Below are 27,421 nucleotides of genomic sequence, written 5' to 3'. Positions count from 1 at the left end.
TTTAACTATTTACAATGCTGTTCCAAAAAGTCATAACTGAATTTATATCACACAGGGGATTTTCTTAAATTGTATTCCAGCTCTCATTTAAAATGAAAAACAGTGATATTCTGCACATTGCTAAAAGAACATAATAAAGAAAGAAAAAAACAAGCTTCATAATTGAAAAAAATATATCTTGGAAAAACTACATCCCAGGCAAATCTACCTAATAGCCTGGATTTCTGCCTCTGTGTTTTGTAAAGTGAAAGGAGTCATCTACAGGCTCATCCTCTTGACATGACCGTAAACTTCAGCAGTCAGACTCCATTTGTCAAAAACAGAGCAGACCTACAAATTTTTACTCAACACTATTTTACTAAGAACACACATTCACTGAGCCCAAAGCTTTTTCAGAAGTGTGTCTTATTGAGAAAAGACTCCTATTCCAGATGAGAAGGAGAAGGAAGAAAGTCATCCCCAAATGAGTTGCCTCTTAGGGGGGGTTATCATTTACTTCTATTTTTTGGGCAAAAGAATAAAATCTATTTTGGTTTTGATCTGGGATGATTTTTCAAGTCTTGGTTCTTTTCCAAAAAATAGCATCCTTGCTTACTGTCTGGGGTACTAGAGGACTGCTGCATTGATATTTAGAAATAAAAAGTGATTCTTTCAAACACAATATTCCCCAGTGTCTCCTTTCATCACTCCTACACTATATAGTTTGTTGCACAGACTATGGTTCTGAAGATTAAATATTTAACTAAGGAAACCTAAAGATGTCAGTCATGGAGTAAATACTAAATCAATTTAAGAAAGCTCAGTGTTATACTGCATAACATTTTACTGCAGTGTGAACAAGGAGCGGGGAGGTGCCCTGGGACCTAAAGTGGCTGTTGAGAAATCAAAGAATTTAGCTGAGTAGTTTTAAAAATGTAAAAGCGAACTGTAATTTCTGTTAGAACCTTATTTGAAGACAGTTCTTCAAACCGTGTTCCTCAGCAGGAAGCTTAGATTAAGGGAATATACAGCTAAAACATAATGACTTCCAAAAACCTGAGCCCCTGACCTTGTGTCCCCACCCACCAAAGTACATAAGCAGGACTTTGAACATTTTAACAGTCCCACACTCAGCTTCTGTCTTGGTTCCTTTTTCTTTTTTTTTTTTCCTTTTGCTTCTCCCCAATTGGATTTTCTGGAAGTGGCCTGGATTTCCCTCCTAGAGTTATTTTTTCTCCTACCACGAGAAAAATCTTTTACTTCTTATTCAAGTGGCTTACCCAACCTACATTCCCAGCCCTTTCAGAGCCTTCCCACAGGGCAGCTAGCAGGGCTGTACTCACAATATTCATCAAGGTCAGCAGGTACTTCTGAACATGTTCTTTCCCATGGAACTGAACAACTGAGTCATCAACCCCCAGGAGGACCTCGATGTTGTAATCATCCTCTGTCGCGTGCCTTCGACGGCGCTGCCTCGATCTCTGCACCTGCTCCTCAACAAGGCCCAGCGCGCTGTCGAGATTGTCCAAACCAGTGAGGTTGGAGGCTGAAATCAAACAGACAAATGAGTTATCAGCCAGGAGAGGTTCAGGTTTCAGCTAAGATAAATTTGAAGTAGCAGTATTTGTTATGTTCTGAGTGTTATGTAACAGCTAATAATGATATATTAGTTTCACGTAACGCCAATTAAAAATGACCTAATTGACAGAGAAATATGACCTAAAATGTTTTTATTTTGCAAAGTAAAAGCAATACTTTCTACAAAGTAATACTGCATAATAAATACAGGCCCAAAAGAGCAGTAAGTCATACCAATGAGGAGAATCTTGATGAGAAGAATGGAGCTGTTTGCAGTAAAATACTTGTTGCTTAAAAGTACTTCTAACAGAAATACACTGTCCAGGGATCCTGTGCTACCCAGGATAGCCTCTATTTAGAACAGTTAAAGGTAGACATGTACCTCAAAGTCTGATCTTACTGCCCACAGGCTCCTATTTCAAGGTAAGTGCAGTTGCCACTACAACCTTTTGCTATCCAGGCAGGTACCACCAAACCAGTCCCCCCGGCCTCAGCCCATTAGATCCTTTCCTAGTTACACACATGCAATCCAACAGTAGTGACATGGATCCTGTTTATCACAACAGCTCAGTGCCACATTTTAGATATAAGATTAATTAATTTATAGCAACTTCCACAATTTTTTGAGCAGCTTTACACCCTTCATTCCAAATTTTCCGTGTCACTTTGCATTACTGCATGTCAAAGACCAACCCACCAGGCACGACAGTTGTCCCCTTCATTACTAATAATTTCTAACAGTTCCTGTGATATGAAAAGCATGTTCTCTGACAAGATGGACATGCTTAATGTGGCACTTACCCACTAAAAATTAACTTGAAAATATGGAATCTTGACATTTCATCGTACAGAATAACAATGATTAGTATTAATATCATTATTACCATTTGCATTACAAGAGACTGGAATCACGCTAAGAACCTCTTGATTTTAGCAAATGTCAGGAAAGACTCGCTTGGAGAGGTCAGCAAAGGTGGTGAGAGGGCTGTGAGTTGAGTAAAGGTCCCAATTCTTCATTCACAGAAATACAATGGGAAGCAAAGGGAGGAAGCCCAAGCCATCACCTTCAAACCAGAAATGAGAAATAGCTCTTGGAAATGTTACAAAAGTGGATTCTCCATTTTCATTTATTGAAGTTTTCACATCAAAAGTGGCTGCTTGGGAAGGGAATGAGTCACCAGATCACTGAGCTCATTGCAAGAACATCTGTGCTCCTGCCTGAACTTCGCTGCCTCAGGCTGCTGTGTCAGCAGGTCCTGGGCAATGTGCAGCCGGAGTAGAGTGCCCCACAGCTCCCCGCTGAGGTGAGAACACCACACCGACCTGCACAGCCTCCGGCTGCCCGGAGGGACACACACCAGGCATCCCCAACCCACACGGAGCAATCGTTACTGCCCCGGGCCCCAGGCTGTGCCTTGTGTGGTGAGAAGCTGGTCTCTGTCCTCTTGGAAGAGACCTCCAGGCAAAGGACAGCCCCTGAAAGACACAGCTTCTTGCCATTTTCCAGCAAGCTTCAAGGACACGCTTGAGATCCACAGCTGCAGGGATCTCCTCTGCGCTGCACTGGCAGGGCTCCCCTTGCTCAGTGGACAGAAGGAAGGTCCCACGTCATGATCCTACATCCCCATGGAGCCCCCATGTCCTTCTCCCCAAACAGCAACATTTAATGTAGTTAACAAGCACAACCACCACGTTCTCACTGCCAGCCACAAGGCTCCCAGCAGCTTCTGCTCCTGGGGCCACAAGCTTTTAAAATTAGTCTGATCAGAATCCATGATTCAGCATGAAAACTCATTCTTCACAAAGAGCCCAGCTGTCATACCCAGGTAAGCCATGGAGGGCGAACGAGCCTGGCCTGGCAGAAATGGAGGCAGCTCTTTATCAGGCTCCAGACCTGCCAGGCAGCCAGCTCCAGCCCTGCCTCGTGGTTTACTCCACCAGGAAAACTTCAGTGTTAAAATTTCCTAGCTAGTGCTCAGAAGTAGTGACCAAGCCATCACAGTGGGGACTCACTGTGGGACCATGAGGCAATCATATATTCATGATCTACAAGAAAAATCACAGCTACTGTAAAATTTGACCATAAATCTTAAAAGCGCTGTAGGAAAGTAAGCCTAGACTGGCAGGGGCTGCAGGTCATGTCTTCTCTCTGCTGCTCATAAAAAGCTAAAGCAATCAGCAGCAAGGCAAAGCTATCAGAGGTGCTACTGCAGAACAGTAGTGCTGGGTAGAGGGAGAGCCTGAGCCCTGCAGTGAGGCTGTGGACAGGAAGCTCTGCTGGCTACTGGGCTGTTATTTGGGTGGGTGATTGGCTGTCAAGGTATCTGAGCTTTTGTGCTTTCATTTCTTTCCCTTATGTGTCAAACTAACTCCTGGTGCAGTGTCTTTATTCCTGCTGTGAGTAAATCAGCCAGAGGCAAAATGTGATCCTACCATCCTGCAGTGAAAACTGCCTGTCCTCCCTCTTTGCTGCTCACTTCATCACTGTCACACTGTAGTCCCTACAGTCCTGCCAACTCCTGAGAAAAGTTACCAGGATGTTCCTTGGAAGTCACCTCACTGCCAGTAGGTGCCAACCAACCACTTTAAATTTTCTTTGCATCGTAAAAATTCTCTGTACACACAGTTACCTTCACCCCTCAACTGTTCCGTCTCAAGACAACACATCCAGTGGGCACTGGTACCTCTGAGGCACCAACCCCATGTGTTTCCCAGCAGAGAGAAAGCCACACTGGCTCCAGCTGGTGCTGGAACCATCCCAAGACCAGATACACAGCTCAAAACATTTACAACAGTAGCTGCAAGATTTCTGGTTCATATCCCAACTTCCCACCCAGTGCTCTTTCCCAGAGGCTGTCCCCAGATGGGCAGGGATGCCTCCACACACGCCTGACCACAAACCCCAGAGTCCTCCTCCAGTGCTGCTCTGCCTCTCAGGATCTTGAATGATGAATTGCTGGATTTGCTGGACCATGCGATGTTATTTCCATGTTGGATTTGCTCCTAAATGACAGTTACATCCAAGTGAAATTAATACCCCTATCTTAGCAAAGAGAAACAAAGCTCCGTCTGTAGTAAATGAGAAATCTGTGGTGTTTTGGCATCTCAACTTTCCTTAGTTAACGTCAGTAACTTTGCTGTATCATTGTACTGCTAACAATATGCTAGAAAAGCTCAAGAGAAAGCACAAAGAACTAAATAAGACACCATATTCCTGCTTCACATTTTGCACATTACATTCCTTCTGATCACCCCTGCACTTTGAACACTAACATCACAAAAGTAATCTCAAACTGCACTGTTTTACTAAATCATCCCAAGACCTCTGCCTCAGATATCAATTTTCAGCAGCTTTTGCCAAATCAGCCACTAATTATTGGTGCCATCTTTGTTCTCCATCTCCCAAGAGAGATGGAGAGCATTTGCAGAGCCTCACAACAGCCTGTGTTGAAACCCTCTTGCTCCTGCTAGGAAAAATTCACATTTGTGAAAATTAACCACTCAGAGACAAGCTTCTATTTTTCACTTTTGCTGCTCATTCAAAATAAATCAAAAGACAGCAGCACTCTAACAGTTCATCCAAAAATCCCTCAACCCCTCTTTTTTTCTAATGCCAGCTAAAAACTCAGTGATGTTTCAGTAATTTTTCTCCTACAGCTGCAGACCATCTTCCAGAGAAGGAATAAAAAGTGCCCATGTTGTAAATTAGTATTGCCTTTGCAGGTCTTCAGAAGAATTCTCCATCTGCAACAGTTTGGGATGACACCACCTTATTTTCTGGGAATTTTTGCCTTGTTCGTGAATGTTTGATATCATGTTCTTTATGGAAACCCAATTACATGACATCTCCTGATTCTGCCTCACCCATCATGGCAGGCAAAGCTCAAACAGCTGCTCTGAGTTACTGAAGCATGAACACACTGCCTGCCATGAAAACTGCCTCTCCCTGTGTTTTCTGTCACTCCCTTTAGGACATCCACCAAATCCACAGTTGCTGGCTCATGACCTTGTTTTGTTTTTTTTATGACCCCTTTCAAAAAGGCTCAGGAAAATATGGCTGCACCTACAGTCCTTATGAAACAACTGCACTTTAACAGTACCAGCCTTAGGGTTCCCCAATCTCACAGCACCAATATTGTCCTAATAAAGCAGTTTCTAATATTTTACCTCCTCTTTCTGATAGGGAGAAGGAAACTTTCTGGCAAGCCCTGAGCAGAGACCAGGATGAGCAGCTGGGAGACTGAACTGTGTGTCATGTTCACAGCCATCATCTGCAGCTTGTCAGCACAGCAATGAGCTGGAATTTCATTTCAAACCTGAGTGTGCAGCATTCAGACCAGCCAGCCACCATTGAAATGCAGCTGGTTTGCTTTTGTGGACACTTCATCTGTCAGTGTGGGAGCAGACAAACACCTGAGCCGACTGCTGAGCACCTTCTCTGCAGCCACACGAGGACCAGCACTTCTGATCTGCTGCTTTGCCACTCATCTCAATTCCTGGGACACATTGTTGAAGGAACTGCCAGCTTCCCATTCCTTGCTGCAAACCACTAGCTTTTGCGTTGTTGTTTTTATGTTTTTCACCCCAGTGACTCAGACTGGGCACCAGTGAAGCACAGCTGGAGCCCGTTCTGCTGTGGTGGCAAGTACATCTGTGACAGCACAGGAGGCCCGGGCACCCAGCCCTGCTCAGCTGCACCACAGCTGGTGACAGTGCCACTCCAAGCCTGGAACTACAATCCCAGTGTAAGCATGAGCCCATCCATCCCTCAGTGCTGCAAATGCAGGAGGAACAGGCTGTGTGGTAGGGAAGCAGAAGTAGACAGGGTGGACTTGCTTTAGCTCTCAGGTTCCCACTGCTCACATACATCTGCACCTCTGGAAAAGTACCAAGCCCCACTGACAGCTTGACAGAGAACTGCTCTCTTGGGAATTGCACCTTAACTCATGAGCCATCTTTCTGCAGCACTCCCTGCCACTCAGATCCTGTAGGCTTCACTCCTCTGTGATCAACTGACTCCCTAATCAGCCCCCAATTAGCCTGATCATGTATTCTACCAAAAGCCTTGCTTGTCTTCCATGGTAAATTGAAGCCCAACCCATGGAGGTTGGAGTTGACAGTGAACAGTCATCAAACCTTGGGTTTTATCCCCTAGTGATTTATTCTCCCGTTTTTAAGTTCCTCAGTTTGGGGTTTTGTTTTTCAGTCCAGTTGCACACAATCGTGTTGTGCTTTGTTCATTCCCTAACCAATAGTTTCTCTGATTTTTCATTTCTTTAAAAACTTATTTCTGCTGGTTTTACAGCCCTGCTCACCTTCCTCTGCTCTCTGCTTTGTTTTCCAAATGTCCTCTACTTGTCTTTCTTCTCCCCCTTAACCATCCTGCTCAGCTACATTGGTGTTTCATAATTTATAAATCCCTTTCCCATGCTACAGTCTGAATTTGGACCCTTCTGCTATAGATCACTCATAAGAAAACTGGGTAAAGCCAGCAGGGAATTAAAATGGGAGAGAGCTTCTGTGAGGTGAAAGCAAATTGAAAACGGCCTAAACAAGAGAAGGAAATCCCACAGAGTGCACTGGGTACAGGATACCAAGTCAACCCTGTTTAAAAGGCATCTCCAGGAGGACACTGCCTCAACGCAATTTTAACTTGGAGCTCAATTTTCATGGGATCCTTGGGATTTCTTGAATCACAGGTTAACAATGGCTGCTACTCGGCAAATCGTTAACCAAGAGCAATTACTGCAGCAGAATTCTCTTGAGGAGCATGATCAAATTCCTCCTCTCACACTTTTTTACACAAACCAAAAGCAAGATCACACTAGTAAACCAAAGACTGGGCATGCACCAGGCATCCTCTCCAACATTATGAATTGTCCTGCCCTCATCTGCAAAGAAGCAGCCATCCAAAAGGAAACTTTTCGGCTGCATGCCTTGCTGACCATATGATCTCATTACAAGCTCCCTGCCTCTCAGTTATGGTAATGCCATTTCTAGTCAAATCACATTTTAACACAGAGCCTGCTCCACCTTTCATCTGGCCGGGGGGAGTTTGCCACAGCTGTTGGGGTAAGTTGGGCTGGGGTCTCCAAAAATAGGTCTCAGACTCGAGCTGCCTGAAGGCCTGCAGGTAACAGCAGCTGAGCTCCTGCTGGAATGATCTTGTCCTGGCATTTGAAATCAGGAGTTCAAAGTATTTAACAGTACTTCATGTAGAGAGCAATTCTTGTTAATTCCTTGGGGCAGAGCTATTGTCCCCCATTTGCAGAGTGAACACACATTCTTGCAAACACACAGGCACAAGCAATGTTCCCTTTTTTTCTTGTCACCTTTGCAACAGCACAGTGACTTTGAAACTCAGGACATGCTCAAGTGCCTGCCTGAATCACAAAATCACAACATGGTTTGGGTTGGAAGGGACCTTAAAGCTCATTTCATTTCATCCCCCTGCCATGGGCAGGGACACTTTCCAGGTTGCTCCAAGTCCCCTCCAACCTGGCCTTGGACATTTTCAGGAATGGGGCAGCCACACTTTCTCTGGGCAACTCGTGCCAGGGCCTCATCACCCTCACAGGGAAGATCTTTTTCTTAATATGCAATCTAAACCTAGATCAGAGAATCAGTGTTAAAAAGAAAAGAAAGATGAAGCTACCAAAGTTGAAAAATATAGAATTTAAAAAAAAAAAAAAAAGTCTTTCCAAAGGGTAAACCAATTAGTGCAGTGCAAATGGCCAGGTGGACACAGTGGCAAGTGGCCAGGCCAGAGGCACTAAGAATAACCACAGCTAGGTGCTGCCAGGGAGATCTTTTCTGGCATATCACAACAAAGAGAAAAGATATAACAATACTAAAAAGATAAGCTGAAAACTAAATTGATCTCATCAGGACCAGAGTCACACAAAGAATAACATAAAGATGAGAGATAATTGCACTGTTAGAAGATTAAGTGAGAGGGAGGTAATAGAATACCCCAGGCTAAAACTTTTTTTTTTAAATGGTGAAACATACTGTGTTAAAATATTAACTTTCGTCTTACAACATAATAGTCATAAAGGGGAAATGAAAGAAATGGCAAACCAGCCAGTAAACCAGCCAGTCTGTGTGACCTGGTTGAAATGGAGCTCTCTGAGAACAGAATACAAATTTTTGTCCAACAGCGAAACTTACCCTTTGGAAAATTTTCAGCTATCAGCCTTACTAATGCAAATACAGGTTTCACAATTTAGCACCAAATAATGCATGAGCAAGATGCCCAAACTCAGTGCTTAAAAGTAAGCTCAAAAAGGGGCAAAAAAGCCACTCTAGGAAATTAATTTAGGGGCCAACTTCTAAGTTTCACTGACTTAATTGATTGCATCTGAGAAGTGCTATCTGGCAAATATTTTGGCAAGTCATTGTAAGCTGGCCTGTATTGCAGAGCCTGTGACTTGCAAAACAAGGTGCCTGTTTTACCACACCCCACGCACTCCGAGAGCCCACATCTGGCCTGGGAAAAGGGCTCCACCCCTCCCAAGCCCCGGAGAGCACATTGTGCGCGGGCAAAGCAGGCTTTGCTCTGTTATCCCTGACAGAGAGCTACAAAGGGAGCTCACCGCGCTCAATCTCATTTGCAGCTAATGCATAATTAATTAAACTGCAGAGTTCAGCCATATCTCCACACAGGCACTGGGCACAGAGCCACAGCTCCACGGAGTCCTACGAGCCCCAAAGACCCCACCTGAAGTCCCAAAGGCAAGGGATCAAGGAGCCGACCGCAGCTCACTTTTCCTGACCAGGCTTTAACGAAGTGTTTATGGGCTATTTGAGTCCAAGTCTGCCACCGAGATACTCAGATGTCCAATCCATATTCCAAGCATGATTAAATTACAGCAAATTAGCACATTAAGTAAGCTGCCAAGCTGAGCCCCTGGCTTTGTAGGTGACATGTCTAACAATCCCACTTGCATTTTTAACAGAATGAAATGCCAAGCCGTGGTGCAGGACCTGAATAACAACAGATTACATGGGATGGCAGTTGTCTTTCCATAAACCAAGTATTCTGCAAGAGGGGAAATGAAGTTTAATTACAGTTTAACGAAATAATATTAAAAACCACACAGGTAACAAAAGTCAAATTCCTAACCAGGGCAGAAGGGTGAGATGAGGGAGAAAAGACAAAGAAATACATAAAATAATGATACATCATTGGAAATATTACTGAAAATAATGGCTGAAGCAAATATGTATCTTTCCTATGCTTTTTAGCCATAACCTCAAGTCTTGTCTTTTGGAAACATTTCAAAGTGGAATTATTCCATCCTTTTAAAAGGGCAGCACTTTTCTCAGTTAAAAAGTCTCACAAAGTTGTAAATTATACAATTGAATGTTCTCGATGTCAAGCAGAATATAAAACTCATCAGTGTAAATAACATACTGCAAAAATGACAATGCAAACAGCTCCTGTTTCCTACATAATCATAATGGTCTTTTAATTAGACAAAGCAAACAGTCTGCTCATTTCACCTTGTGAAGAGAAGTATAGGAAGAAATTTTCCCAAATTCTAAGGTAAAAAATGTGTGTATTTTGCAATATCTGTAAGTTCAACCGACTTCTTGTACATCTCAGAATATTATGCCATAAATCAGCAGTCAGAGAGACAGACAAAAAAAAAAAGGTTAATTGGAGTATTAGAAGAAGAAAACCTCATCTGGACAGGCTGAGCAAAGGCACTGCAATACACAATGCCTTGGCTACTTAAGCTGGCAGGATTTAAAACTGAGGGAGAAGGAGTTACAATTTTACCTATGTTTTGAAAATATCCTTGTTCCTGAATCTGCTTGGACCTTCTGCAGTAACAAACCCAGCTGCAATTGATTAGAGACTGTAGGAAAGACAAAGCTCACTTGGAGGATGCAGGAATTTCTTAAACTTCAAAATGACAGTAAAAAGCCCTGAAAGAGAGAATCAGTCTCTGCTCCAGTGAAAGCGCATGAGGTTTAGTCCCAAGGCATTTCAAAATCAAGGGCAAAGGCTTCTTTTGTTATTTGTACAAGAGCTCTAAATCTGTCAGGCCCTACAAAAGGCAAACTGTGAAATGCTGCCCTTCTATTGTGGTGGGTGGGTGGGAGGGAGATGGGTCCTGGCAATGACAGCAGGGAAGACGTGCTTTCAACAGGTAGTGCTCTTCATGAACATGGATTGGGGCTGGAGAGAGGGGGAAGGATGGTAGGGAAGAAGGAAAGAAGATGAATGGGTGCAAGGATACCAAAACCCTCTGGTGAAAAGGCAAATTTAGAGGCAGAAGTTGTGAGGACACAAATGCAAAAGAGAAAAGTGAAAAGAAATCACCATCAGTTTTCCTGCTGCAGTTCATAGGAAAGAAAAGCCAGGGCTTCCTCCCACCTCCCACTCCCCATCCCTGAAAGCTGTGTCCTGGGAACAGCCCCTGAGCTTCAGGGAGAACAGGGACAAACGCCAAGGTTTGCCAGGCAAACCATCTCCCCAGCACCTGCAGGCAGGTTCCTTTCTCAAGATAAATTTAGCATTAATATCTGTGAGCTTTACAGGGATTAGAACAGGTCAACATGCATTTATTTAGTTTTCTGGCAGGTCCAAAATATTTTTAATTCCTTTCAGGTCAAATGGTCTTGAATGCTGAACTTTTTTTTAAACTGAAGGAACAAACAAAACATTTCAGTTCATCTGAAATCATGCTTTACTTATTTGATATGAAATCATGCACTTCGAGTCTCAATGCAGAGAATCAATTAAAATTATAAGATATCTCAAGGGAAAGAAGGGAGATGGTTTGTTTAGAATGCACTGCCATGAAACCCCTCAACATTTTCAGCATTTTTCTTTCTTTATCCATGTGAAGTTCAGTGAAAAATTCAGGATTTTTTATCACCAATAAAAAATTTCACTCAACTCAACTATAAGTGCCAGGACTAAAAGGAGTTTCCATTTTTTCCCTTTCCACCATCTACCCCCATTCCTCCAAAGGAACGATCATCATTTCAGGACCTCTGTATTTTTGTTGGGTTATTCACATATTATTGATAAAGAAGGTGTACTCAGCACTGACTGACTTGTTCTTCAAATTGACTTGTAGCCTAATCAAACTTGGGTCATTTGTCTACTAAATGAGATGTAGTTGGTAGGATGTAGTGCTCCTTGGCAGGCAACAGACAACTCTCCTATAGGGACAAATCAGACATACCTCAAAATAAAAGCCTTTCAAGAATTAGGTAGCAAGGAATTTATCTCCTGAATTAAAGAAATCATCTTTGTGCAAATAAGGCTCAAAGTGGTCAGCAACTGCATTTGTATTCCCTTTGCAGAATGCTATAAAATTGCTCTGGTCTTACTACAGAGAATGAAATCAGACTTTGAAAAGCAAATGCACAATGCCCAGTAAGAAGGGCTGAGAAACCTCTTACATACATTTATATATATATATATACACACACACACACACATATGTATAGATATACTTACATGTAATAATTGCTAAAATAAGAGAACTGTGTATTTTAACAAGGTACAAAGGTGGCTGGAGGGTTGAGGGATGAACAACACTCTTGATAGCTTCCTATTAGAAATGTTTTTAAATTAAGTCAAACATTAGAAAACTATCAGAAACAACAGAAAATTGAGATATTAAGGTTTTTTTAAACTCAATTAAATTCTCTTTAAATGGTTTTAACCCAAATGGAAGCTAAGAGGACTAGACAAGTCAATGGATGTTAGAGAAAGAGTGGATGCTGTTAAGGATAAAAGTAGACAGCTGTTCCAAAGCTCCAAGTAGTTTCTGCCTCTGGAACTGGAACAGTATTTAAAGACCATTTAGCCTCTAGCCTGTTACTTTTGCATAGTAACAAATGGAAATGTTAAAGCCAACACCAAAAAAAACCTCTTTCAAATTGCCTTAAAAAGCAGTTGCTAAAGTAACCAAGAAGTTAACTGAGAGCAGTGCTGACATACATGGTAAAGGCTTCCAGTAATTAACACATTCTCTCTAAAACTAGTAAAAACAGAGTCACTCCAGATCTGAGTTCCTGCAATGACTTACAAGTTTTATCCAAATACTGGACTTGATTAGTTGAATTCTATCATGTGTTTCCACATGTTAAGAACTGGCTAACCAAGCCACTCCTAGTTTACCTGATTCTAAAAATACCTGTGATCAGTTGAACAACAATCACAGGGAGAAAACACAAATACAAAAACCCTCCACAAATCATCGGCTGCAACACCAGAGTTTATGTTCCATTTTGGGAATCAAGAAGTAAAAACTTGTTGATATTAATCTTCTTTATTCTTCCAAAAACCTAAATGTTTAGATAATAGATCATACAAACTCTGATGATATTAATTATGAATGCATCCTGTGCTAACAGAAGTAGTAATATGGTTCCCTTATCTGAAGTCAGAACAGACTCCATCCACTTTCAGTTCTTGCTGAGCAAGAGAGTATTATTTCTTCAATATTTCAACATAGCAATTCTTCATATTTTCCCATTATCCTAAAAAAAAAAGTCTGCAAAGATAAACAGCAAAGTTAACAGTAACTGAACTTACTTTAAAGGAATGAAGTGACATTTGTAGCAAAGGGGAAGCAAGGCTGGAGGGAAAAGTAATATTTTTTGGCAGCTGAAGAAGGCACATGTTGGGTGTCAGGGTCTGTCTCTTCAACAGATTGTTGTTCCCAAAGAGCAGCTTCCTACCTGTCTCCTCAGCAACACAAGTACCACAAATACTTCAGTCTCCTTCAGTTCATCCATTGTACCTGTTCAACCAGATCTGAGACCATAAATCACTGCTGAAAAAGAATGCTTTTGAAAGTCATACAAAACAGCATTTACTTGTCCAACAACAGCGCTACTCAGTTATGAAATAAGACATGAAAGTACCACAGTCAATAAAGACTCCTCTTTGCTGTGGTGCCCTGGACGCCCCCATGAGTCCTCAACAATTACTTTGGACCTGCAGGACTCTGAATGCTCCAGCACAGTGTGGGAGCTGGACATGTATTTATTGAAGCTGACACTAATCAATACCCATCACTTTCTCACTGGTTTCAACTTTATTAGAAAAATGATATCAACAGCTACTACTGTCCCAGTGAGCCTCAGAAGAAAGCTGAGGGTTGATGGCATCCAGGTGCTCTCCTTGCCTGGTTCTCCAGTCTCTCTTCAAGCGAGCTCCAGGCTGCCTTTTCAGTGCAAAGCTTTCCATTCAACCTTTCCTACATTTCTCTTAGGATCAGAGAATTTTAATGTATTACTTTTTCGCTCTTTCCAATCTATTTCTGGCTTATCTTCTCTAAAATTTCTGAAGCATTCGGAAAGGTTTCTTACATTCTGGTTTGAGTCCAAGGTGCCTTGGTCTCAAATACTGCAGTGCAGCTGGGCAACTCTTACATTTTGCTGCATAACTGGTTCACCAAAAACAAAGTTGTGATTGTTTTGAAATTATTTTCAAATCAAATCACAGGGGACTTTTAGTGATTAAAAATAAATTAAATAATGTAGTAAGGACTCACATTTCATTATGGTGAACATATATGCCACAATATGAAAGCGCCCAACCAGCTCAGGCTACAGCAGAGAGGAGGACACAGAATCATAGAATATGATTAGGATACAAAGGACTTTTAAAGGCCACCTATTTCAGCCCCCCTGCAATGAGCAGAGGCATCATCAAGTTGTTCAAAACCTCATCCAGACTGACCTTGAGTTGTTTCTCTGGGCACACTCAACCTTGCCAGCATAGGGGTGTTCATCTTCCAGTGACAGGAGCCAGCTCTGTCTTGTGGGACTCCAAGCATGGCAAAGTTAGTCCATGCCTTAGGTCTTGAAGGTATAATGGGATTTAAAGCAGTTAGTTCACAGAAAGAGGGAAAGGGCTGCACCTTGCCAAAGGATTGGAACATCTGGGAATTTGACACAACCAGGAATATGAGGGAGATCCCACCTGAGAGCTTGATTTTTTTGCAGAGACTGCCTCACTTTAAGCTTTGAGCTTTTAGTCTTGACCTTGACTTCTTGACCAGTTGAATGGGAGATTGTTCTCTGACTTTAGCAATGGTTCTTAGCCGGGCTAAAAATCAGAAAATACCAATTCTGAGCAACCAGCTTGTTGAGGGAGGGGAGTGGGGGGAACCCTCACCAAACAAACCCAACCTCAATGAAAAAATTACAATATGAAAAGAGGGGAAGCAAAGCAGCTTGTGAAGGGAAAACCTTTTAAAGGTTTTTTCTTCTTTTTTCCTCGCAAAGCGAGAGTGTCAAACTGTGGTATGAAATTAGTGCAGCAACCATTGTATGAGTTTCAGCCATCTCTTCTGACCAAAGGTGGGCTCCACAGTGAGGTTTTTATGTTTGGGGGAACTAAATATTTTTTGGCAATTCCACTAAAATTATGTTTTAAAAATTCATCTGGAAAGCCAAGCAATGCTGTGGGAGACAAAAGAGAACACCAGTATTTGGATCACCTAAAGTACAAGGAAAGTCAGCAAAGAACAAAATGTCTGAAGCATTAACCTGCCAGGATTATATCTTAACATCACAAATTTCAGATGCATTTGAAGTCTCACAACAGAGAAACTAAGGCAACCGACTGAACTTCCTTGTGAAAAGATTTTTAAAAACCCAAAACCTATAGAGTACAGCATGTGGTCTTTCCTATATGTCCCAAATTCACCCAGGGAAACGAACTCGTCTTGCAGAAACCCTTAGCTGCCATTAGTCAGGGAAAAGAGAGAGTGAAAAATAAAAAGTACTTTCTCATCCAGCTGCAAAGGCAGCTCCTGTCTGTTTGTTTCCCAGCCTTCCAGGCCTGTGTCTAGTTCAATCCAGACATTACTTACAGCTATCAACCTCAGCAAGGCCAAAACATGCCCAAGGGCCTGTGGGCAACATCCTGCCCCGCTGGTATCAGCACCTTAATTTTAACAGGGACGTGTTTCCACCTTCTCTTTCCTTGAAACTCAGAATAACCTCTAGAAAACCAACCCCTTTCCCCAAAGACAAGTCATGGCAAAACCCCAACAGGTTCTGTAGATAATTATCTGAGCAAGGAAAGGTTCATGCCAAAAAGCATGTGTGAGAGGGAAGAAGGGTTGTTTAGGTTTGGAAAGAAGATTACTTTGTTTGGCAGATACTTGTAGACTATGACCATGGAGCCAGAGGGCTTTGGGAAGAGGCATTTTAATGTGCTTTCAAGTGTTGGACCACTGATGGAAACACTGGTGAAGAACTGCAAGAAGAGAGGCTGATAGGGCCAAACAGAACCATTTCATGTATGTGGGACCACCAGAGCTCAGCTGGCACCAGCACAGCCTTCTTCCTACCCCTGACTTCCTGACACACTTTATCTTGGAATAATGTCCATGTGAGTAATACCAACTCTCAGCTTTTGAAGTTTCCCCAGACTTACGGATGCATGGGAAAGAAAGAGGCCAAGACAAGAGTAGAGATCTCAGGAGCTTCCCCGTTCTTCCCCTTGGCAGCTTGGGAGGAAAGGGAAAGAGGCTGGGAAGACACATCCAGGGACTAAACTTGTACCAGGGCAGGTAATGCAGGGCCAGCACTCGCACCAGGCTCTGAACGGCTGCACTGGCACCAGAGCACGTGGCTGCTGCTACAGCTCCTGCCAGATCTGCTCTGACTGGAAATCCTGCAGGGCAGGGAGTGTCCCTCATCAGTGCTGGTGTTTCCAGCCCAGGCTGGGCATTCTGTATGACCATCACGTAAAGCAGCTGATAGCAACAAGCCATTTCCTCCCTGGAGCCAAATGCTTTCCAAAACTTCTGTAAATCTCTTAACATGAAGCTACCACAGCTCCATAATTATGGGTGTAGCAGAAGGAGTAGACAAGCTGAATTAGGCTTCCGATTGCATGTCTAATTTATGTACAACTGCAGCAATTATAGATGCAAATTAAATAACTGGGCAGAAAATGGGTTTTATTAGCCATAACTAAAACCCAATAAAACTCAGTAACTCGTGCACATCTCAGCACTGAATAAGCCTCTTTAGAATGTCAGTTGGAAATGTGAGAAAATACCAGGATTTTCTATTTCCTACTCTGAACAAAAGAAAAAAGTATGAACTGTCAGAGTGCATGTCTTTCTTCCACAACAAAACAAACAGGAGACCTAATTGGCAATTTCAGAGCAACACTTTGTTTTACAGACAGCAGTTCTATGCAGCTTTTAAACACATTATTTATACTCAGTCTTTCATGCCTGACATGGCTGAGAAGAGTCTCATCTAATAAAACCATATGCTAAATGTAATTCACCTTCACAAGAGCCCCATTCTGACTGCCTGGCAGTTGGGATTTAAAAGTTTAAACTCTAAGCTGGGGAACACTGTGCTTAACTTTTCAGCTCTTATGAGATTTGGGAAGTTAGGGGCTTCTTAGCATCACATCAACTGTGTCCAGGGCTGTGAAAAGCCTCTCTGGATGTTTTAATGCTGAAACCACTCAAATCTTCTGTCATTCAGACTTAGCATGAGAGCTGTCATGTCTAAGGAGCCAGTGCTTACCTGTCAATTTGTTTAAAAGCAATAAAAAAACTGTTCTGATTAAATCAAGGTTAATCCTCCCGCACAGTTATTACACAATTCCCTGCTATGTGTGATTAAACCTACTCCATATATATACAGCACAAATACCTGGATAAAAGTATATCTATACCACAGTGTGTCTGCACTGTCCGTTTACATCATTCCTTGTTTTGCAGGGGACAGGGGATTTTCCTGGCTGGATGCATTACACACATGGAAGTTTATCACTGGGAATGACCATTGGCCTCAGCACAGGAACCCAGGTGGGCTCCTGTACAGCCGCCTATACACAGCAGGTCAGAGCAGACTATGAATGCACAGCCAGGATCTCCACCTACAATAGAGATAATCCCCACACACATCCATCCTTCCCCATTCAGCTGTAGGCAGAAGCTTAGAAAGGCTCTGTTCTCCCAGGACACACATCCCTGCTGGGCTGGGATTGCCAGGTCCCTTCCCCAGGGTGCTCTGGCAGCCATAGGCAGGGCCAGGAGGAGACACAAACACCCAGCTCCTGGCAGGGACAGGCAGCAGACACCAGTAGAGAGCAGGCAAAGTGCCACAGTCCCTGGGTCCCCTTGTCCCCAGGCTCCACTGAACGTGGCTTCCACTGACAAGTTCTTCTCCCACAGATACCCGTGGACTCTCCACTTCCTCAGCTGTCCCACTCCATGATGGATTACTTCCAACACAGCATCTTCCCCAGTGCACACAGCAATACAGGTGGCATTTAGCACAGAAGATTAGCAGGAAAATTGTTATTCCTATACCTCTTCCCAATGGACCTTGTCCCGAATTCAGTGTCCTACTAGTCATGAACCTCTCCTGCCAGGCTACAGCATGGACACTCATTCTGGTTGCAGAAACCTCCTTCAAAATTTAAATATACCATAAGCACTGACTTCCCCTTATCTCTTGTGGCAGTTATATCCTCAAACAACTCCAGCAAATTACTTAAACATGACTTCCCTTGCCTGAATGTCTGCCAGGTAGTCTTAATTAAACTGTGCATTCCCACATATACTCTCCACAACACCCTAAGGGAGGTTTCCAAGATTTCTTCATTTTGTGTATTCCCTTGAATCATCTATCATTAAACAGCAATAATGATAAGCAAAATGAAAAAGACAAGAATAGTTTTGTATCTGCAGAAAGATAATGCACAAAAAATAACTAACTAGAAATGAGTTATTAGACGGGTGGCTCTCCTGAACACAGACCCTGAGATGCTGAGCACTTCCCTACAGCTACTGAAGTATAAAGTTTTCAAACCTCATGGTGGTGAACATGGAGTAAAATCCATGATCGGGTTCAGAGCAGGTCTTACCTTAAGAAGGATAATCTAAATTGCTAAAAGATAAGAAGGACCAGAAATACTGATTTTTCTTATAATTCAAATAGGAGAAGCATTTACATGGAATCATCTTCAGCTTTCCTAACCAAGAGATTCCTATCAAAGGCATTATCATTTGATAATTAATTTTTATGCTGCAGTTCTAGATTCAGATGTTACAGGTTCCATTAAAAGCTTTAAAAACTTTAACTCTCAGTGAGCCCACTGCTCTCCCCAGTCTGGCCCCTCCTCTTAAATCAATGTTAGATCTGCGGGAGTGTTAGGAAATAGAATTATTGGGATCAATAAAAGAACTGTAGCAAGAGCCTGCAAGCAAAAGGCCTGTGTGAGAAAAACTCTCCATGAGAAAATTCTTGTGTGAGAAAAGGCCTGGGGAACAAAGAGGGAGTTTGAAGACTTGCAGCTGTTCAGATAAGACCCGGAGAGGGGGAGGTAAACACTGAATTCTTTTAATCATAACATAACTAATAGAAGCTTGCCAATGTAAGTCCAATTAGGAAGAAGTAGAAATGTGTTTTGATAAGCTTTAAGCCACTTAAGAGTTAACAAGCTGGTATACCATATAAGTGCCTTTGGATTGCTAATAAACGGAGTTTTGCTCTTATCAACCATATTGGCTGGTCTGCATTTTGCTCCTCCCGTTGGAGTCCCCGGGCTCTCTTCTTTTTACAATTCCAACACGGGAGCATCCTGAGGCCACTGACTGCAAACAGCTCTGCAGCAGAGCAGAGGGCAGGCAGGGCTCAGCACAGCCACTTTGCTGGCACTCCAAGCAAACACATTCTCTTCGAGGTGAACTGCTCTGGAAATGGTGATTTCATAACATAGGGAACAGCCAAAGGACAGAGAACGAACCACACTCTCCAAACCTCCAGGTGACAGTCACATCAGTGGGGCTGTAACACAACAGGAGCAGCATCCTGGGTCCCAGGAGCCTGTGACAGAGTTTATGATATCCAGAGAAGGTGAGTAAGGTAAGGTTAGACACAGGTTTACTAATCCCATTGAGAAAAAAAAAAAAAATCAGTTTAAGGAGATTTAGGATTTACACTTATCCCATGCCTGATTTAAAAAGATATTTTAAGATATCATGCATTTTTTCTAGATGTATTTTGTAGCTGACCCATTTCTCTTCATAATTAATTGTGATTTTGTTTTACTCCAGGACCAAGATACATGCGGAAAAATGACCTGGGTTGCATCTGGACTGACATAACAAGGTTACCTAAATTCTGGGTACAAACCTCTGTTGTTGCTGATGAGTGGAGGAGGAGAGAAATCACCTTGATTTTGTAACCCAGGCTTGACTTCACATAGGTCAGCACTCAAACAAATGCTCTATTTCCAACAGCACAATGAAATCTGGCAGCATTTCACAGCAATGCATATGGAAGTCCACAATGTCATCTCTGCAAAGTCATCTTTCAGAAGAGAAGTGCACCCACAACTGCACCACGCCATCAAAAATTCCTCCACTGCAACCTAGACCAGGTTATGTCGGGCACATAAAAACACAGCTGGGATTTTACAGTAGTAGCTGAATAGTAAAAAAAATCCCAAACAAAGAAAACCCTCCAACAACCTTTTAATTAAAACCAGTAACTCAAGAAACTACCTGCTCCTACACCTGCTGCTGATGGTCAGCTGGCTGGGGACACTGATTTGAGGCACAGGGTTAGCATGTTGGGAAAGAAGATGAAGCAAACGATGGAAAAATGGGAGGAGGAGAGTTACACACATAGGCAAACTGCCTCCTTAAAATAGAGTAAAAAAGCAGGGGATATGGAGCAAAGGATCTAACAAGAGGATAGTTACAGTCATTCACAGAGGTCTAGAGAACAGGAAACTCTATGTGAGATAAATGAATTATACCACAGGAAATACACGGGTACATCCATTTCGGATTTGGACCTTGTATGTGCAACTGGTGTGAAACCACAGACAAGACTTGCTATTGACACCCGTGGTTTGTGGGCAGTGCTTCCAGTACAGGGGCAGGATGCAGACTCACTGCAGCCAGCAGACCTGCTGGGATCGTCTGGCTAGGAGACATCAGTTTCCTACATTGCATACAGTGCATCTGTGTTAAAAATTAATGAAGATTCGGGTACAGCTATCAATAGAGATGGACAAAAGTGAATACTATGTGCAAGAGGTCTCTGTGCAGCTGAGGAGAAGAGTCACTTTCAGGCTTGCAGGCAGAACACCACACACAAGTACTTTGCTAGTGCAGCATCCCCAAGAGTCAGCACATCACCAGATGCCATCGATCCGTGCCAGGTTATGCAAGGTCTAGAGCACGCTGCCTACAGAAGCTTGCCAAAGTAGAGATCCTTTTAGTACTTAATTTGAGATTTTGTTAAGATTCATTTAATCTGCCTCCTTAAAGCACATTTACAAAAGCAAAAATGATCGATAACTCCACCATTAAATTGCATTACTTTGCATAAGTAATTTGGGGCAATACATTAAGTAAATGAATGAATAATCCTTGAAATCTACATTCAGTAGGACAACAGCTTTAATAGCAAACCTCTGCTGGAAGGAAAACCAGCTATTCCGATGACTAAATCTCTGAGGCAACTTAGGAAAACCAAAAAACAATCAGTTTCATATTGGAAGCAAGTGGATTAACTTTAACAGACACCAGCATAGCAATTTATAGTTATTACAATTTTTTTGACAACATAAATCTCCAATTTCAGCAGCCAGAGTAGGTGAAGCTTTAAGAACAAAGAGCTCATTGATTCAATGTCTGTGTAGTTTAATTCTGAGAAATCAATCATCATGCATTTCCTCCAACACTTTTTTTCTGTATCATCCTCCTAAACAATTTATTATTATTGCTTATTGCTAAAATAGAAACGGTGATTCCACCACTCACAGCCCTAGTAAATCATTGTTTAATGCTGCATGGCTGCCCTGCTTATATAAAGGGATAGCTCCGTTTATTATGAAAAAGAAATGTTATTAAATGTTTCTCAGTTGTGTTTATAGTTGGTGGCTATTATTTTAAGAAATCTGTTTTCTTTGACTATATTTCCCTTGCCCCACCTATGTCATGTCAAGCTCTTGGAATCACCTCTAAGGGAAAGGGTCACTTTTGGATTATGAAGTATCCCCAGGCAAAAGCCAGAAGCTATAAACATGAATTTTTCATTATATTAATTGTCCTAGTTTAACTATGCTACATGACTCTTCAAGATAACTATACAGAATTTTAATTGTGTGTGAAATATTCGGTCTTCATAAGCCTCCTTCCTAACCTTTTTTATACTGGAGGGAGCTTCTGCCAACAAACACTGCCTCTTAGCTAATGCTCAGCTTTCTCTGTAATTCACTTTCCTGACCTTTTATTTTGACATTTTCACCTCATATATTAATTTCTGCCTGCACTGAATACTGCAGCATTATAATTACTTACATATAAACCTTTCATCACATCTTTCTTTGGATTTTGTTAGAAAATGCTGTATATCAAATAACAGCAAAATTCACGATAATCAGCTGGCCTTTCAGCAGAACAGGGAGATGGCAGCAGGAGGAGATGATCCCACATAAGAGCCTTTGTGCCTCAAAGGCTGGCTCAGAAGAGTCTTCTACTTTGAGAGAGCAGCATGGCGCACCCAAAAGAGAAGAACCAGCCTTTCCAGACTTCCCACGGGCCCTGTGGATGTGTCTTCAGCCTTGTCCTTGCTCAGATTTAGGGCAGCAATAAATTAAGCAGGACACTGAGCACCCTTCAAAGCATATTCCAGGAACCCCCACTGCCTCATTCAACCTTCAGACAAGCTTGAGGATTACCCTTCTCATCCTGCTCCCTCCATTAATGGGTTTTACTGGTAATTTAAACCACATTTTCCTGTGAGCTTATTACCCATATCAAAAAAGAAAAAAAAAAAGAAACACAAAACCCAGGCAGGTTTGATTGCATATTTTTATCTACGGCACATTCACACACCTTGCAACCAGGTGAGATGCAGTGGCACACGGAAGCAGTCACATTCCATAAGTGTTTTTCTTGCCTGGTTTCCACACTAGAAACAAGGAAAAGTGCACAAGGCATGATTCAGGTGATCAGCTTTAGCAAGATGGTGTCCATTGGACTTGACACCTCCTAAATCCAGCCCAGCGACCCTCCTGAGGCTCTTCCACGGTAAAGATAGCACAGAGCAAACAGACCTTTGTGCCTCCCTGTAGGCACCACACGTCCCCGCCAGAGCCTGCCCTGCCTTGCCCCAGGAGAGGGGATCTGTCCAGCTGGCAACAGGCACAGGGTTCAGCAGCTGTTCTCCATGGTACTTGACTCTTCACGATCCAGATGTAATTCTCCAAACTGCCCGGGTGACTGCAATATCCCACAGTGACTTCCACACAGCCTCATGGATTTTAGCCCTTTTCTATCTTGCTGGCTTCTTTTCCCAGCACAGTGTTTCAAGCAGCATCTTTCCAGGGACAGGCCAGTGTTGGGATGACAACCCATGAGAAGCAAGAGCAGGATTTAATTTCTCAAAACCCCAGCCTAACTTTTTTCTACTTCTGTTCCATCAGATATCATAAAAAGTGTTTAAATTCATTCCCCAGCAGCTGCCTTCAGAAAGTCTCTTGGATGTGAATGCTTTAAATACAATTCCAGACTTTTTTAGGTTTTTAATCTTTTAGTTGCACTGAAGGAATTGTAGGACCTTCACAGCTGTCACAAATTTTTGATACATAGACAGAAGAGATTTTCAAATAACGTGTGCAAGCAGCGCAGATGTTCTTGCATTGTTCTTCCAGCTTCCATTCAGCCAAGGCCTTTAGTTCTGTTATTTACCATGGAGACCAGTGAAAAACTAATCCAAATATGTGGGTGAATTGAAGTAACCTTGTCAATAGTTCTGAGAAGTGGGTATGTGCTCAACTGAGTAAGAGAGACAGAAAAACATGCCAAAGCCATTTCAAACATCCTCCAGTGTGAGCTGCAGGCACACTGGAACTGTGCGTCGGTGGAAAATCTCCACAATTCTGCTATCCAGCCTTTTATTTTACTAGCTAATAAAGATATAACTCAAATGCTTGCAGACAGGAACAGCTGGGTGTCCTTCATGTAGAGGTCTAAGTCATCTTCTAGTATCCTGAACATTAAACAGACCGAGATTCTGGTGAGATACTTAATGTGCAAGATAAAACTGCACAACAGAGAAAAAGAAAGGTGCAACAGATTATGTGCATGCTGCCATACATTAAATACATTTTCTGGAGTAGAAAAGCATTTAGGAGCAACACCACAGATGCTATTGGGCTGCTCAGCCTTTCCTATAAGTCATTTCATATTTCTCTTCCTTCCCCTTATCAAGGTCCCATCTCACAGCAGACAGTTTAGTGCTGGTTCAAACCTCCACTCCAAAATGTACAAGCACATTTTCAACTCCAGACAATAATGAGAGATTTTCCCACTAAGAGCACCACAGTTTCATCCTAATCTTTGCAAGATAACCAAAATGCAACTAAGAACATAAGCATTACTAAGCACACATCATCTGTGCCAGAGATAATTCTGTCGCTGAGAGGACTGCGAGGTATTTATCCCATATTTTTGCTTTTCAGGACCACCAGAGCAGTGTTTTGTTAGTACACTTGGAGATATCATTAGCTCAACCAATGTGCTGCATCACTGGTCTCAAAATCAAAAGAGAAGTCAGCCCAAAACCCCAACCACAGTTTTTGCTTCTGACTTGCTAGGAAGAAGCAGAGAGCTCACAATCATTGTCCCACTATTTTTTAAATACCATTTCAAATCTCTCTAAGTAGATTATTTCAAAGCTTGATCCCAGCTCACCACAGAGTTATGCTCTTGTGGAACTCCTGGTAATGGGAAAAGAGCAGGCAACACAATGGCTATTAATCAGAGCACATTGTAGGAGAGAAGTCTGTGCCCATAAAAGCACAGCCAGGTCCCTTGGGCCTGTCCAGACACCAGCACTGCTATTTAATCACTGGAAGCTGGAGGAACATTCAGAATCCAGGAATGCAAGTTGGTAAATTGAACAAGTCAAGTTTCCTTCTTCTTTAACCCATTCCAAGGAATTTTCAGCAAAATTCTGAAACTCAGACAGTATGGATGCTTTATGCCCACCACAACCAAGTGTAAAGAAACTTTCCTAGATTTGGGAAAGGGAGAATGAAATTAGTTGTATTGGGGTTTGCTGTGTGTGTTCAGTGAGTACCTGCACAGCCTGGGGGATATTTCAGATGGCTCCAGCCATCTTCATATGAAGGATACAGTACATCCTGTCTGAAGTTACTTAAATCACAAAGAATAGCATCCTGCCCTGAGAATATAGATGAACATAGATGTAAATCTTTTTTTTAACTTAAAATTTTAAGTTAAAAAAAATAAAATAATTCATCCTTTATATTTTTGTGTCTTCACTTGCTAGGATTTCTCTGACTATAATCTCAATGTTGGATACATCTCATTTTTGTTACTCCTAATTTAGGGATAATTGCATCATCTAAAATGTATCATCTTTTTAGATTATTCCCAACTGTAATTTCAAGATACATACTCATTTTTGACAATATGATATTACCAATCAAAAATTACTCTGATACTTTTCTATTAAGGTTAGGAGTAACTGAAGGGAGTTAAATTGGTGTTAAGGAAAACAAAGGTTAAACTTATGTAACTTATAATGCAGAAAGATGCTGTCTGCATGGCTAATGAGACACTATTTAAAACCAGGGATATATCCTGTGCTATCCCAAACCCACATATTAACTAAAAATTGGACCAGTAATAACATAAGCATTTTGTTTTATTTAGTGTAGGAATGGCCCCCAGTTAAGTGCACTAGCAGAGATTGTATTCTGCAGAGAGGGTAACGAGCCCTGGGAGAGGCACACACAGAGCCAGCACCATAAAGCAAAACTGTCTGCAAGAAAGTTTGTTAATCTCTGCTGTGGGACATTTCCATTAAAACATGTGTCATAAAGCCACAGGTTCGTCCTGCCAAACCCAGGCAGTGAGACTGACCCATCAGCAGGCAGAGCCACAGAAGCCCTCAGTCTCTGTTTAATGGCCATTTCAACAAAACTTGCATTTACCCAAAGACCAACAGCAATTCATGTTCTGCATCATTTCCCAAGCCATATACCTGAATCCAAACCTGTGTGCCCACAAACTTTTCTTTATTTTGCTATACAAGCAGGGGATAAATTCTTCTGAAACCTGAATACTCATGTAGCAGTTAAAGCATTCCAAAAGCAACGGGGTTTTATATTCATAATAATATTAAAAACCATCTTTAACACTGTCTTTACAGTAGGAGATCATATAAATTTAAGATATTAAATTGAGATAAGAATAAACAAGACGGAAGAGAAGGCTAAAGCCACTTATTACAAATACACAAAAGAAATATCACCACAACATCTCGAAATGAGGGATTGCTTTTCTTTCAGCAGACTCCAAAGGTCAGTCAATTTGAATGACTTTGGAAGAAAGGAACACGTTAAGTCTGAAGCTGAAAATCCACTGCAGAGAACGTCTAGACAGCAAGTCTTGAATCTCACTCCTAAATCAACTGAGCTGCAGCTCAGCTGTCCCTGCCACGTTGTCATGCTGGGTGAGAGAAAACGCTTGGTGAGGAGCAGTCCCCAAAACCAGAAAGGTGAGCTCTGAGGGCCTGGGATGCTGCCCTGAGGGCAGGGAACAGCCCATCCCACCCTGCACAGAGATGTGCTATGTGAATGGTACCAGATCAGGTGGGTTTTTAAGGAGTCAATAAAGTTCTGCCTGAGCTTCCAGGTGGATTTAACAACCACATCTGCAGCAGAAGCACTGGGAGCAGGAGCAGCAGCCAAATTTTTAATCTACAGATCTCAAAACACTTACAAAAGAGACTTTTATTGTTACACCGTGGTACAGAGAGGGAAAATGCAGCTCTGGAAAGGGAGGTGACAGATGGAGAGCAGACATCCCAGACCAGTGCCACCACAACATCCCACCTGCACCCGTTTGCTCTCTGGAGATGCCCACCAGCTATTCTGCACCTTTAATAACAGCAAATCTTCCAAGTCTTATTCTTTTCAAGTATACTCTGACCACAGGCATAAGAAAACTCAACATCATCAGAATTTTATTGTCTGTTTTTCCCCACAGAAAAGAATATAAAACTCTTTTTACTAATTTCTGATTCCACTGTCTGTGTGGATCTCCTTCAAAGACCCAGCTACAACATTGGGTTGTGTTTTGTACACCAGAGGGTAAAAGCTGTAAATTGGTTCACTTTGGGTGCTGTCTTCTTCAAAGGTAATTTATCAGACCCAGCTCACTGTGAGGAATATTACACAGGGGAGGAAGAGTGATAAATGCCATTAATGACTGGCCTGAGAACACGCAGGATGGAGCAGCAGGATAATGAATAGTGGGGGACTCCTACCTCCTGGTCATGGCTGCAGATCATTAGACAAAGATATTGTTTTATGCTACAACAGGTTCAGACACGCTCCATTCTTTTGTTTAATCCATGGAAACTAGATTTAGCTGAGAAACAGATATTCAGCAATTAAAAAATAACAGAGAAACTTCCTTTTTTCTGCTTTACTTTTTTTTAATGTCTCCCTTTCATCCATTCCTTTGCTTGTTCTTCCTCGTCCACCACCCCAAACATCCTTTTTGTTGTTTTGGGGTTTTATTTTCCCCAGAGAAAGAAAGAAGTCATACCATCATGACTGTGCCTTAATCTTTGCCAGTCCTTGGTCTGACTCTCTCTGATTTCAGAAAAGATCCCGGAGCTAATAAACAATTAAACCACAGAGGAAAGCCACCTGGAAGATGTATTGCAGAAAGAATTAAACAGCAATTTTTTAAACTTTTTTTTTTGGGTGACTTAACAGCCAGAAATTGCAAAAATCTTCAGAGCAGTCTGAAGGCTTTGGGATTCATGGGGTGAGACTTATGAATTT

General features: G+C 42.1%; 1 protein-coding gene and 1 long non-coding RNA gene across 2 annotated transcripts in view; both read right to left on the bottom strand.

The window, feature by feature from the left end:
* Window positions 1–27,421, bottom strand: part of ADAMTS2 (ADAM metallopeptidase with thrombospondin type 1 motif 2) — a 178,181-nt gene that overhangs the window by 57,850 nt on the left and 92,910 nt on the right. Inside the window, exon 4 of the mRNA XM_069028479.1 lies at window positions 1,323–1,525. Within this exon, the coding sequence (XP_068884580.1) occupies window positions 1,323–1,525 (203 nt within the window). The remainder of the gene's footprint in view (window positions 1–1,322; window positions 1,526–27,421) is intronic.
* On the bottom strand, window positions 13,263–14,591 carry LOC138117874 (uncharacterized). Its single transcript, XR_011154907.1, has 3 exons — window positions 14,516–14,591; window positions 14,273–14,394; window positions 13,263–13,342 (listed from the first exon to the last, which is right to left on the bottom strand). It is a non-coding gene; the product is annotated as an uncharacterized lncRNA (long non-coding RNA).

The sequence above is a fragment of the Aphelocoma coerulescens genome, chromosome 13 (genome assembly GCF_041296385.1).
Source record: "Aphelocoma coerulescens isolate FSJ_1873_10779 chromosome 13, UR_Acoe_1.0, whole genome shotgun sequence".
Lineage (NCBI taxonomy): Eukaryota > Metazoa > Chordata > Aves > Passeriformes > Corvidae > Aphelocoma > Aphelocoma coerulescens.
Note: the sequence above shows the minus strand (reverse complement) of the source record. Positions and strands in the feature narration are given on the sequence as shown.